At 36.0% G+C, this 14,877-nt stretch overlaps 1 protein-coding gene across 1 annotated transcript in view; it reads right to left on the reverse strand.

Annotated features, from left to right (window-relative positions):
• The window catches only part of LOC108366150 (RAS oncogene family member Rab8), a 52,452-nt gene extending 45,016 nt beyond the window's left edge, over positions 1-7,436 (reverse strand). The window contains exons 1-2 of the mRNA XM_017620459.1: positions 7,345-7,436; positions 7,086-7,290 (exon numbers count right to left, since the gene is read on the reverse strand). Of these exons, the coding sequence (XP_017475948.1) occupies positions 7,086-7,290; positions 7,345-7,436 (297 nt within the window). The remainder of the gene's footprint in view (positions 1-7,085; positions 7,291-7,344) is intronic.
• Positions 7,437-14,877: the final 7,441 nt, after the last annotated feature.

Raw genomic sequence — 14,877 nt, forward strand, 5'->3', positions numbered from 1 at the left:
TAGATATAGATATAGATATAGATATAGATATAGATATAGATATAGATATAGATATAGATATAGTATAGATATAGATATAGATATAGATATAGATATAGATCTATATCTATATCTATATCTATATCTATATCTATATCTATATCTATATCTATATCTATATCTATATCTATATCTATATCTATATCTATATCTAGTCTTCAGACCCTAAAGAGACTTCTTACAAGGTTCTTGGAGGATAAAGGTTAACGAAAGCAAGTGTGTTCAGACAACATTTACTTTGAAGAAAAAAACTTGCCCACCACTAAAAATAAATAGCAAGGCTATACAACAAAACGATAAAGTCAACTACCTGGGGATGACACTAGATAGAAGACTTACCTGGAAAAAGCATATAGAAAACAAAACTTCTCAAGCGAAACTAAAACAAGCAAGCCTTCAATGGGTTATAGGAAACAAATCTAAATTAAGCCTAGGTAAGAAGATGTTGCTTTTTAATATGATGATTAAACCATGTTGGGCATATGGAATCGGGCTTTGGGGCACAGCGTGCAATCCATTTTGAACAGACTTCAAAGACTGCAGTCAAACATTTTACGCGCCATATGCAGAGCACCGTGGTACATAAAAAATACGAATATACACAAAGATCTTAATGTAAATACGGTGCATGAAGACATAAGAGGGCTAAGCACCAGTTACTCAGCACGGTTAATGAACCATCCAAATCGACTAGCGAGAGATCTTAGCCCGAGATATGCAAGAAGACTAAAAAGAAAGGATTTCTCCGATATCATCAAATGATGCGCAATATAATAAATTTCGATATCCGCAATATATTAATTTCGGCTCTGGAACTCGTCCGCCGAAGACCGCCTGCCCAGCACAATATCCAGCGATCCTCAAATTTTTCATATAATGAAACTAGTTCATAGCATTTCTGTTTTTACTTGTAAAAAAAAAACATTTCTACACTAAATGTATTTTTTGATTATTTTACGGATTTTGTTTTTTTTTAGTGCCTTATCTTGCCTTTTTTGCGATTTCTTTAGCCTTTTNCATTTCTACACTAAATGTATTTTTTGATTATTTTACGGATTTTGTTTTTTTTTTAGTGCCTTATCTTGCCTTTTTTGCGATTTCTTTAGCCTTTTCCTGCCTATTTCGCTATTTTATTTTGCCTTTATTATAGGTTTTTAGATCCTAAAAATCCGTTCCTGGTCATCAACATGAATACCCAGCGGTAGTCTAACCTCCTTCGTCCAGAGGGTTAGATTCCTAGCACTGGAGAAGTGAGGAAGCTCGAAGAGATACCCGTTTATTTTCGAGCACAAGTCATCAATTCCATTCCCAGACGCCATTATCGAAAAATTGTCAGCGTAAGAGACAATCGAGACTCCCTCTGGTGGTTGAGGGAGCTTGGAAATATAATAGTTAAACAGTAATGGGGAAAAGACACTACCCTGTGGACTCCCTGTTTTATTTTCTAGGTTTGCTCGATTCGCCTCTAAACATTACTGCCGAGTGTCGACCACCGTTTTAGTCTCTGTGGGAGTGAGGAGGCCTCTACGTCTTCTAGCAGCGTGGAGTGGCTGACGGTATCAAACGCCTTTAAGAGGTCCAACGCTACTAGAATAGTTCTCTCACAGGGGCGGTTGCGGTTTATGCCACGTATTACCTGAGTGTTTATGGCATTAAGTGCTGTTGTTGTGCTGTGCACTTTACGGAAACCATGCCGATGCTGCGCTGGGGTCAGGTGGTTCGAAAAATACGGGAGTAGCAAGACCTCTAGTGTCTTCGCCACCGGGGAAAGGAGTGTTATCGGACGATAAGACTCTCCTTTGTTGGCTGGTTTCCCCGGATTGAGCTGTGGGACCTCTCTCCCCATCTTCCAGATGTATGGAATGGCGAGAGTGGCCATTGACAGGTTCAGAACCTTGGCTAAATAGTCTACTCCCGCAGGACCCAAAGTCTTCAGCATCAACATGCAAACATGCATATTCCGTCGGGTTCCATGGCTTTGGGAGGCTTTCGCCATCCCGATGGCTATCTGAACTTCACCGCTGGTGAAGACAAGAGGCGCACTTGTTGCTGGCAGTTTGTGCAGCCTTCTGGTCACCCAGGGCTTGGCTTTGTCCACCGGAGGATGCAATATAAATTGCCAGCTAAAACAGCTCGCGCATCGCTCCGGGTCCGACGAAGCACGGTCGCAGAAAGATATTTCGACTCTATCGTCTCGCTTTGTCGTATTGGACATTGACCTCACGGTTGACCAAAGCTTACTCACATCAGAGGTGAAGTTGAAAGTCTTCAGATGCTCTTCCCACCTTTTCCGCTTTTGTGCGCCCACAAGTTGCCGAATACGGGTATTTCCGGGATCGGCCTGACGATGGTTGTCACGCTCATCAGCTAGAACAGCCGCTTCAGCAGGAAAGTTTGGACGGGGGTCCGTTATGCAACTTGATGGTACGAAGCGAGCTGCAGCAGCAGTGTCAACCCTGCGGAACTTACGTTCACCACGGTGGACGCCGGTTGGTGTGGGGAGGGCAGCGAAGATGCTTTCAGTAAATTCCGCGAAGCATTTCCAATAAGCTTTGGTAAAGTTGATATAGGTCCGGTGTTCCGCGGAAGCGAAGTCGGCAGGTTTATCGATCGAGATGACTATGGCCAGATGGTCTGCTGCCAAGGTCAGCATAGGTCGCCATGATATGCTGTTTATCAGACCAGCGCTGACAATTGTTATGTCTGGCGAGCTGCAGCAGCTGCCCATAATCTTGGTGGGTGCATCGTCGTTCATTGTGCAGAATGTCGAATCGTCTATCTGCTCAGCCAAGTGTTTTCCCCTACGATCATTTGACAGGCTTGAATGTCAAAGATCGTGGTGCGCATTAAAGTCGCCAACTACCATACGGTTTTCACCTCTGAGGAGCGCACCTATTTAAGTGTGATATCCTGCCGGGTATGTAAACGTTAAATATCCGAGCCGCCCTGTGGTGGTAGCGGGTGGCGTCACAATTACAGCTTGCGACCGTGCAGCGCAACACGGGTCTCGAAGTTCCTCGTCCAATCTCGCGTAGTGCGCAAACCTGAGCATGCCCTGAAGTGGCACCAGCCAAGGCAGGTGTTGCACTTAACTAACACATACGACGTGGTCCACTGCCGATGTGTCTGTAATCCTGAGCAGACTCTAAGGTGACTCCACCCCTCGCAGGCATTACACTTGACTAAGGAGGAGTTGTGGTGTAGTCGTCTCTGGCATACACAGCAGGTGTAGGTTTCTGGCCCTGGGTTTGACTCGATGCCAGCCCTTAGCAGAAGAATACGCAGCAAATGTAGCCCTATGGACGAACAACTTCTGAGATACTTTGCCGACCTAAACGGGGTTAGATCGCCGAAACAACAGCCCTTGGTCGGGTAAAACCCGAGTCATTCCGGTACGTAAAACCGGCTGTCGTGGGAATGTGTTAAAACTTTTCAAAAATGGGAGCGGCTAAATTTTTTCGACCACTGTATATGAATAAACACTACAACGGGCTACACTGTCCGCGAAAAAAGGAACCCCCTTATTATGAATTTCCATACGATAGACGATAAACGCAGTGGTTTTTGTTTACTTTTTAATATGAACTAACGCAAAGAGGCTACGCTAAGACATTGTCTCGTAGTTAAAGTGAAAATAAAATCGACTCTTAAATTGAAAGCAGCTTTTTGACACATTATCCAATTGGATATGTGTCAAAAAAGCTGCTTCTAACTTTAGACTCGACTTTATTTTGATTATAACTATGGGCCATTGATTCGTTATATGGGATAACAGAATGCGTTTATGGTGTATCCTATGAATTCGGGTTGGGGTACAAAACTATTATGGTTCAATATTCTGTATTTAAAATTCGGTATTCAAAACTCTGTATTTTAATATTCTGTATTGCAAAATTCTGTATGGAAAAATAGGAACAGTGTGCACTTGTTTTATTTATCCATATGGTTTTCCGATTTTTCCATACAGAATTTCGTAAAGCAAAATTTTGGAAATACACTTATTTTCTTTATCTATAGGTCTTCCGATCTTCCCCATACAGAATTCCGTAGAGCAAATATACATATACATAGTTTATACTAACGTAATAGTATGTTCAGACAGGCCGCTAACAGAGCAATTAGCCAAGCTTTCTCGATCAAGTCGCTAATTGAGCTCGATTTACCCCTTAAAAAATTTCAATTCTTAATTGCTCGATTAATAAAAAATTTACTGCTAATTAAATGAATTTCTTCATGCAACCCTGCTGGGTATATTTAATTTTGATCAGCTGTTCGTTTCTGGTCCCCTTAAACAGCTGATATTCCATCATGAATGGAAATTTAAATTTTCAAATTGTACCCAATCTGCGGAGAAACTTTATCTAAAAGTAGATAAATATACCTAAAAAGTAAATATGTAGTTTTATAAATATATATTAATGAACATAAGAGGATAACCTTTCCCAGCGATACCATATCAACTTATGGACTCACATTAAACAAATTTGGCTATAAAAAGAATTTCTTCGAGCAGTTCGAGACAAAGCTATATTTTCGAAAAGGTGAATCGCTTTCCTCCGAGTTCTTCGATCTGACGTTTAACAAGAAATATTCTCTGTCTTTCTGGCGCATTCAACTACAGTTAATTTACTTTGATCACCATTTTCTATCATTTGTATGCCCCTCCACAAAGGGGGGAGGCTATGGACAAGCTACCCACACCAGAAAATGCGTTGAAATGTGAATAAAAATAAGAACTGAATTCCTGAAAACTTATTCGACTAGTTCAAAATGTACCTAAAATGGCGAGCTTGTACCGAATGCACTTTCAAACTATATGAAGGTACGATTGTACCAACTTTTCCATCGCTTTAGCTAATCGAGCAGCTGAATGTGTGTGTCCACGAAAAAGCGGCAGCTCAATTAAAAGATTAAATGACTCAATTAAATTGCTGTCTGAACTTAGTAAAATGTTCTAAATTGTAACTAATGATAGTTTCAGAAACAGTTAAAATTTATATTTTTGTTTAGAAAAAGGTTCAGGAGTATGGCATAAATTCATGTTTCGCTTTACAAATTATAATGTTAAAAAGCCTGCCTTTGTGCCTCGATGAAATCTCTGAGTACTGAGAGTTTTATAAAACTCTTGAAGATGCATAAACAAAAAAATGTTGTTTGTGGTTTGAAAAAAATTACACCGACCCCTATTTGCGATTTTATCGTAAGGGACAAAAGGTAAATTTATATATAAAGGTAAAATGGCGGTTACGGTATTTTTCCTGAACACGCTGAGAGGTAAGTTATCAAAGAATTGGCGCTTGCGATAGTTTTTATGTTGTATAATCTGGACATTTATAAACGAAGGAGGGTACTTTAAGCATTGTTGAAAATACTGAACTTTAAGTCAATTAAATATAAACACTACCAATCAGCAAAATTGTCCACAAGTTTTCTTCGTAGATGCAGTGTTAAGGCTCATTCAATGCTCTAACAAACATCTAAAACGACCACAATGGCGCTACTATTTGGCGTTTTTGACGTTTTTTTAAAAGAATGATAAAATTTAATACTTGACCAGAAAGGTTCAGAGCCAAAATCTTCATATTAGGGAGATTTTTGGCAAGTTTAGAAATCAGTTATATTTCTCAACTCGTCTTGTTTTAAACCTAGTTATTGGAGAAAAAATTGATAAACGAAGACTTTTAATCTATATTAATATCAAAGATTGCGATTTCATAAAAAGAAGGCTGAACTGCAAAAGTTATAATAAGTAAAAGCTTTTACATCTTATAACCTCTTGGCAAAGCAAGAGTTTCAAAAAAGACCCCGCAGCTGCAATTGCATAATGGCAGATGGGACTTCGGTTAAAACTACAGTTCATATTGCTATTTACTATAAAGTTCTTCATGCACAGTGCCGCTTACGATAAAATTGTAGGAACACAAAAGTGTAAACAAAGCGAACGATAAAATTCATTTCGCTTTTTTCCTGTAACGGTACATACTAAAAGTCTGTGATTTTATAGGACCTTGTTACTAGTATTTGCAACCTATTTGCATCAAAAAATAATAATTGTCGATAATTTATTGCTTACGATTAAATCCCAAATAGGGGTCGACATATTTGGAGACAAATCTCAACCAAAATATTCACCAAAATTTTGGTCAGTGCACGATGAGTCAACAAGTATCCCTTTTCCTAGAACACAAAACAATGTTGAGGCTTTGCATCATCGGCTAAAAGTTATCGTTGGGAAAAGAAATTTGGCGTTGTGAAAACCTTAGAATGGTTTAAGAGGCGAGATGGTTTATGCGAAAGCTCAACTCGCGACAATTCAAAATAGCCAAAAAATAACCCAAAAGATAAAAGCTGTAAAAGGATATAGAAAAATTAAAAAAATAATGGAAGAAGACTATACTAAGTCATATTTGTTTTCTAAAAAACAATTGCTAAAAATTTAATTGTATATTAACTTCTTTTGTCCATTATTTTTTGTTTAAGAAGAGAATAAGATTGGTTTAATTTATATATTAAAAACGTTAATGGTAAAAGTATATTTTTAAAACAAGCTTTCTTAGTATGAAGCAAATTGGACCATAAATATTGGTTTCCTAAATATCTCCCTGCTGAGCCACCTAGCGGCATCTTTCATATTGCATTGCCATTGGGTTAGGAGCTAAGTTTGAAGTTTCAAGTTTCAAGTCTCTAGCTCATCGGGAAGTTGGTGAAATATTGATTGCGAAACTCTAGGACATATGTACATACATACATGCAAGTGAAGCTAAATTAAAGTTTGTAAAAAACACAGAATTTTGGCCCAAAATAATTTTCGACTCACAATTTTAGTTCTACATCATTTGGTTCTTACAGAATTTTGGAACACAGAATTTTTAACCGAAAAAATGTTAGCTGCAAAGAAATTTTTCAAGATTTTTCCAGAAGCATTGACCGAATGATTTTTGAAAAGAAGAATTTACTACCACTCCCTATGAATTCATATTAGGGGGGTAAGATACCGATAGCACTTTAGATAAAAAATATTTTACAAGTAATTGTTTAATACCCACCTGTCGTTTTTCATTGAGCTCACATTTATTGCCCAATAGCATCTTTTCTACGTCAGCGGAAGCATTTTCTTCTATATTCCGGATCCAATTTTTAATATTTTCGAAGGATTTCTCTTGCGTAATATCGTAAACCAACATGATACCCATGGCCCCTCTATAATAAGCAGTAGTTATTGTGCGAAAACGTTCTTGACCTGCGGTGTCCCTAAAAATGAAGTATTACTGAATATACATAGATTCAATGTATCGCATATATTACCATATTTGAAGCTTGATTTTTTTGCCATCTAACTCAATTGTTCTTATTTTAAAGTCGATACCTAAAAAAAAACAGTTGTTCAAAAGTAGCATTTGATATAAAACGTGAAAATACAGTGTTGTGCAAAACAAAAGCAGCGAATTTTGTATACTTCATGTTATTGCTGTATTTCTTTAAATAAACAGTTTTACAAAAATTGTATGATACATTCTTAAATACCCTGAAGTCCTCTTAAATAAATGTGTTTCAATTGCCACTTCTTCGCGAAAACCTCTGCATTAAAGAACAAAATCTGGGACATACTAGCGATGCCAGATCAAAATAAAAAAACTTAACTTACTTAATTTTTACAAAGAAACCAAACACGACTTTTATTGTATTTTTAAAGCATACATACATTTTTCATAACGGTTTTAATATCCTGATTTATTCAAAAGCTATCAAGTAGCCAACAATTCGTAAATACTTTGGAAAAAAAACACAATGAAAAAAAGTATGCCAATATATGTAATGGTAAAAATGTTTCTTTTTCACTTACATATGTGCAGCATTTTGAAAAAAATTTACATTTGCAATCCGGAGTTTTATAAACGTAATGCCCAACATAGTCATTAAAATTTTTGTAATTTAATGCTTTGTAGAATTTTTTTTTTTTACTTATTTTGGATCACAAGTCAGAAAAAATGTTATGGTTTTCTTCGAAAATAACCACTATTTAAAAGTGAATAATTGTAAGATATGTATGTGAATAATGAGCACTAGTGTTGTATAACATGTAAGGAGAAATAAGTACTAAAGTAAGATACATATGGGTCATTCCATACAATATTTACACATCAATATTTTTTTTGGAGTGAAATATATTTTTTTACATTATTTATCGAAAAAAGACACCTATTTTTTGATTTCGTCATGATATTCGAAAATCTCGAAATAAAAATTCCCGAAATTTTGAAATCACGGGGAAGTAACTTTTTTTAATTGTTTGCAGTTAATAAACTATTTGTCGGAGCAAATCAGTTAAGGTATCAAAATGTCCGTAATTACCACGGCTTTCCATAAGAGTGTGAGATAGATTAAAATAACAAATAGTAGTAGGTTGAATAAGGAAATGGATTAGCGACAAAAAGCTTACGGGGTGAGCATAATAGCTCAGTGGTTAGCGCTTCTGACTTTGCACATCGATGACGCGGGTTCGATCCCTGCTGAAAGTCTAGAAAAAAAGAAGTCTGATGAGGAGATAACTTCTACCCCTTAAGCATTGTTGTTTTTTCCATTTTTCCTAACAAACAAATCGCGGTACAAAGCTCAATAAAACTATTGAAATAAATATGAATACGCCACAATAAAAATTGACAAATAAATATATAGAAGGAGCCTGCCCTAAAAACTATGCAATGAATCTATTTCATGTATGGAATTAACAATAACAACCACGCTGTCAAGCTCTAATAGCGGCAAATCAGCTTATGGCAATGGAAAGCTTATGGGGTGTGCATAGCTCAGTGGTTAGCGCTTCTAACTTTGCACATCGATGACGCGGGTTCGATCCCCACTGAAAGTCTTAAAAAAAAGAAGTCTGATGAGAAGATGTGGTGATCTCCGAAATAGCTGCTATAACTACTACCGCTAAAGCACTGTTGTTTTTCCCATTTTCCCTAACAAACAAATCATGGTACAAAGCTCAATAACACTATTGAAATAAAGGCTGCATTTCTTTATTCATTCTGAACGTTTGGAATAAACTTTTTTGTTTATTTATTCTTTAGAACGTTCCTGATGATATATTAACGTATATTTCAAACGTATTCTGTTTATTCCGGCTGTGAAATGGTATTATCCGGAATGTATAAAGAAACGCAGCCAAAATAAAAAATTACTTGCATTAAAAAATCGTTTTTTTTTAATTTTTTTTTATTAACTTCATCATGTTTAATTTTAATTTTTTTCAACCTGAATAGTTGTCTCTTTCGCGTATTGTATAATTGGCGACGAGGATAAACCAAAGTGTCGAGAAATTTCTTCTGCACATGGCAATTGAATACATTCAGACTCTATAGAAAAATGATAGCTTCCTTGGCAAAAACAAAGAATGTCACGTGAAATTAAAGGAACATCGTGGATCCAGACATTGAAAAAATACCAGTTGGAACAACTGTGTTAAATAAACTTAATCGAATATGAACCAGAAAAGGATAATATAAACGATTTACGAAAAATTTAATAGTACTACCTGTCATAGTGGCTAAAAAAATATTCAACATTAAAGAAGAAACTGTGAAAAGTGAAGTGAAAATGGAACGCTCTGCAAATTTAGATTTTGATATTCCTAAAATCGATTGGGAAATGTTTATAGACAGATTAGACCAATACTTCATTGCAAATAAAGTGAATGCAGAAACTTATCGAAAAAATTGCTAAAATATGTAAACCTAATAAACCTAAAGAAAGAACTCATGACGAAATTATGAAACAAGTAACATACAGTATTTAGTTTACCGATACGAGTTTCGTCAGAGAAAAAACTGGAAAGTGAAAGTATAACAGAATATGTAACAACTTTAAAAGTTATGGCCGATAAGTGTAAATTTACGGATATAGATGAACAAGTCCTCGATCAAACGATATGCGGTTTAAAAATTGTAACTATAATACCGGAATTATTAAAATTAGATGGAAGTACCATTCAAAAAAGCACTAGCGTCGGACGGAGCCAATAAACATTGCAAGAAGCAAGTAGCGAGAACCAAGACGTGCACATGTTGAGCTATGGAAAGTCTCCACGTAATGGAACTATCGACTATGGATGACAAGCGCAGGGATCGTCGAGAGGTAGAGGAAATCGCGGGACAACACACCAACGCCTACAGCAGCGTACGAGTGAGAGTCGGCAGCAAGCATCGAGCGAGTGGTAGAGCATTCAGCATCTACTCGTAGCTGTTACCGTTGCGGCGATTCTCGACATTTTGTTTTGTTTGTTTTGTTGTATATAGTAAAAATGTAATATGTTAAGAGTGCGGCGGTATTAGACATACCAATCGAGCTTGCAAAGATAAGAATGCTGATCAAAAGCAGAGAATCAATTATGTGAATGAAATCAGTAATAGTAGTTCAGACGAAGAAATTTCGCGCGAATTAAAATATATGTACCTTGATAATAAACGGAGTTTGTATAGGGCAGGGGTGGGCAAGGCCGAGGCCGAAAACAGCCACATGTAAATTCTAAATGCTACAAAGACCCACAAAGGACAAAACAAAAAACAAAATTTTATTTTTAAATAAAGTTGTTATTAGAAATGAAATACATTAATTTTATTATTCTAATGTGCATAAGATAGATATTAAAGAAAATCAAAAATATCCATTTGCCCAAATTTTCAAAACCTGGTTTTACGTCAGTCAAAGCTGTTCGTAACAGTTCTGTGAAATATTGGTTAGTCAATAGGTACGTTCGTTAAAAATCTACAGTAAAAAAATGTCCAACAGCGAAATTCCGGTGAAATGTCATCGGTTCTCTCACAAGAGAAAAATATCCAAAATAGTACGCGAACAGAAAATTTGCAAAAACTTGCAAGTTAAACGAGCAGCTGATAGAAATTTTGTTTACATTCAAAAGTATAAAATTGAAAACGTAAGAAGACAAATCCCAAAGTCTTATCCTGACACAGTTCACTGACTAAACCAGAGGTTACCAAACTTTTTTCCCTTAAAAACTTTAATGGTTTAGGTGGACCCAAGGTTCGCAAAGATCGTTAAAAATGTGAGGATTAACCCTGGCATTCAGTAAGCGGTCTCTATTCACTAATAGTGACTTTTGATGGTGAACTCGGATTTTGAGACTATTTGGTATTCAGTTTAAAGATTATGTACAAAAAAAATAAAAGTGACCAAAACAAGTAAGAAAGTCTAAGTTCGGGCGGAGCCGAACATTAAATACCCGGCGCAAGTATTAAATATATAATTTTCTCCTTTCCGAAAGCTACCGCTACATGGTAAGCCGGGTGTATCAATTTTGAGTAAGTTAGCGTCCTTAAATTTCGAAACATTGAAGTTTCAAGCATTGCTGAAATTTACCGTTCATGAAAAGTGGCCTCAATTTTAGTCCGATTTCAATAACGTTCAACGTTTTGCTTTTATGTGGCAAGCACAATAACCATACCGAGTTTGGTACAAATTGGTAGCACGGTTACCGAGATACATACATATATGTGATCATAAGCCAAGGCCAATAACTGTGCCAAAATTTTCCAAAGTTTTATCATGAACGTATTTCTTGGTAAAGAATTGTTGCAAGCATAAATTTTGAATAAATTAGCTTTAATATTTACTGATTTATCGAAGATTTCGTATTTCTCCAAATTACCGTTTTATGGGATGTGGGCGTGGTTATCGCCCGATTTTAAAAAATTTCGGCCATTTGGTATGCTCTAGCAAGGCAAACAACTGTGCCAAGTTTGAAAGAAATTGGTGTAGCGGTTCCTAAGATATACACACGTAACCATAGATTGGCGTGGCTACGCCCATTTGCGAAAAATTTATAATATTCTTATTTTTCGTCTAAAAATGATTTTAAATATCAATTTTGCGTGAATAATCTTCAGTAGTTACTTAAATATGCAGTTTACGTATTTCTGAAAACTACCGTCATATGGGAGGTAGGCGTGATTATTTTCCGATTTTGCCCATGTCAATACCATCCGTCCTACACCTGAAAGTGCACGTACAAAGTTTCGTTAAGATATCTCAATTTTTACTCGAGTTATCGTGTGCACAGACGGACGGACGGACAGACAGTCACCTCTTAATCGATTTCTCTTTTCATTCTGGTCATTCATGTATACATTTGTCTATATCTATCTTGATTCGTTTTGCCTGTTACAAACAACCGTTATGTGAAAAACGTTATAACAGCCCTTGGGCACAAGTGCGCTCTGGTATAAAAATACTAAATACAAAAAATCAAAAAATCCTCTGCGCCCGAGGAGGACTCGAACCAGGATCTCTCGACCGGCAGCTTAAGGCTTTGACAACTCGGCCACTGCGGGCNAAACGTTATAACAGCCCTTGGGCACAAGTGCACTCTGGTATAAAAATACTAAATACAAAAAATAAAAAAATCCTCTGCGCCCGAGGAGGACTCGAACCCGGATCTCTCGACCGGCAGCTTAAGGCTTTGACAACTCGGCCACTGCGGGCGGCGCAGGCAAAAGGCATACATAAACGCTATCAGTTGACTGTGTTTATTTTTACCACACATTTTTGGTGAACTTTTTGTAACTCCTACTGAATCCCCAAATCATCTCAAGTCACAAAAATAGTCACTAATTGCTAGTTGTTTGCTTTGCGACTGTCAACCTGTGCGGACGTGTTTTTTAATCGCTCANCGGCGCAGGCAAAAGGCATACATAAACGCTATCAGTTGACTGTGTTTATTTTTACCACACATTTTTGGTGAACTTTTTGTAACTCCTACTGAATACCCAAATCATCTCAAGTCACAAAAATAGTCACTAATTGCTAGTTGTTTGCTTTGCGACTGTCAACCTGTGCGGACGTGTTTTTTAATCGCTCAGCCGAGAAAATATTAATAATTCACGTAAGGCCAAGAAAAAAAAGAACAAAACCAACGTGAAAAGATAATACTAAGCATAAATAATCTTTCTGCTTATTTGCCTATAATCATAAATTACCTTTTCTGAATTTTCGCAATACCGCAATAAATTCAACAGCCGCACTCAGAAACGTTCCTTAAATTAGCTCTAAGGGGCACTTAACTAATGATCGTTAAATCTGTTAATTAATGTTTCCCCTCAGAGTTAAAAATTATGATATACAAAATTTANATTAATAATTCACGTAAGGCCAAGAAAAAAAGAACAAAACCAACGTGAAAAGACAATACTAAGCATAAATAAGCTTTCTGCTTATTTGCCTATAATCATAAATTACCTTTTCTGAATTTTCGCAATACCGCAATAAATTCAACTAACAGCCGCACTCAGAAACGTTCCTTAAATTAGCTCTAAGGGGCACTTAACTAATGATCGTTAAATCTGTTAATTAATGTTTCCTCTCAGAGTTAAAAATTATGATATACAAAATTTAAGCATGGCCCCAGTTGCGGCCCTTTATTTTTGTGGCAACACTCACTTTTTACGTTCAGTTTGAAATAAAATATAAAAATAAGTATTTATATCATTTTGCGCGCATCAACAGACGCAATGGCTGAGTGAGCAGAGCACTTCATGCCATTCGAAAGATCCGAGTTCAAGGGCAGGAACATTTTTTTCCTTTTTTTATTTATTTATTTTTTCTTGTTCAATTTTTATAAACTGTCCTTATTGAATTTTTGCTTTTTTGATCTAATTTTCTTACAGATTTATAGATTTTGTTGCTTTAAAAAGGAAACAATTTTTTTTTAATCTTATTAAATTTTTAGAAACTGTTTGCAGAAAGACAAACAAGACCAATAACAGGCCAATTCTTGCACCTGTCTTTCAACTCTCCTCAGTCTTTCGAGAGACAACTATCTTGAAAGCTCTTTTCTGTATTTCGAATGAGTAATTGAAAGATGTGTTAATAGTGTTATTATATTTATCGTTCAGCAATAAGTTTTCTAAAAACTAAACGAAATGAAAAAAATATTTGTATNACCTGTCTTTCAACTCTCCTCAGTCTTTCGAGAGACAACTATCTTTAAAGCTCTTTTCTGTATTTCGAATGAGTAATTGAAAGATGTGTTAATAGTGTTATTATATTTATCGTTCAGCAATAAGTTTTCTAAAAACTAAACGAAATGAAAAAAATATTTGTATATAACAGGAAAAACTAAAAATTTGAGAAACTGAAATTAAAAGAAAAAAGATGAATCAAAAAAAGTTTCCAAACGTTAAATAAAATAAAAAGTATGAACTTTTTAAGCAATAAAACTTAAAAAAAAAATTGTATTAAAAAAATGTGTTGCCGAGGATTGAACTCGAATCTCTTGAATGAAACGAAAGTGTTCTGCTCACTGGGCCTTTGCCACTGTTACAGCAACGTTATCGAAATTGAAATTTTCGCAAACATAAAATTTCAAAATCAGTCGTTAAGAAGTTAAGTAAAGGTTTTTGTTTACTTAAATTTAATGTATATTAAATGCTGTTGATGAATCATTAACTGACTGAGAGGGAATTTTTTTCAAATCGTTACTAGGGACACCTTAAGTAATCNCCGAAATTGAAATTTATGGAAAACAAACAAAAAATTTCAAAATCAGTCGTTAAGAAGTTAAGTAAAGGTTTTTGTTTACTTAAATTTAATGTACATTAAATGCTGTTGATGAATCATTAACTGACTGAGAGGGAATTTTTTTCAAATCGTTACTAGGGACACCTTAAGTAATCATTAAACGACTCTGAGTGCGGCTGTAAATGTGCCAACATACAATAAAATAAAAGCTGCTCCGGCCCCACCGCACTTACCGAATAGTGAAACAAGCACCAAGTGCAGTGAAATAAACCTTACCGTAACAGAAGCTGACCGAAAGCATTC

Source organism: Rhagoletis zephyria, unplaced genomic scaffold (genome assembly GCF_001687245.7).
Source record: "Rhagoletis zephyria isolate East Lansing unplaced genomic scaffold, Rhagoletis_zephyria_1.1 Rzeph_scaffold_02167, whole genome shotgun sequence".
NCBI classification, from domain to species: Eukaryota; Metazoa; Arthropoda; class Insecta; order Diptera; family Tephritidae; genus Rhagoletis; species Rhagoletis zephyria.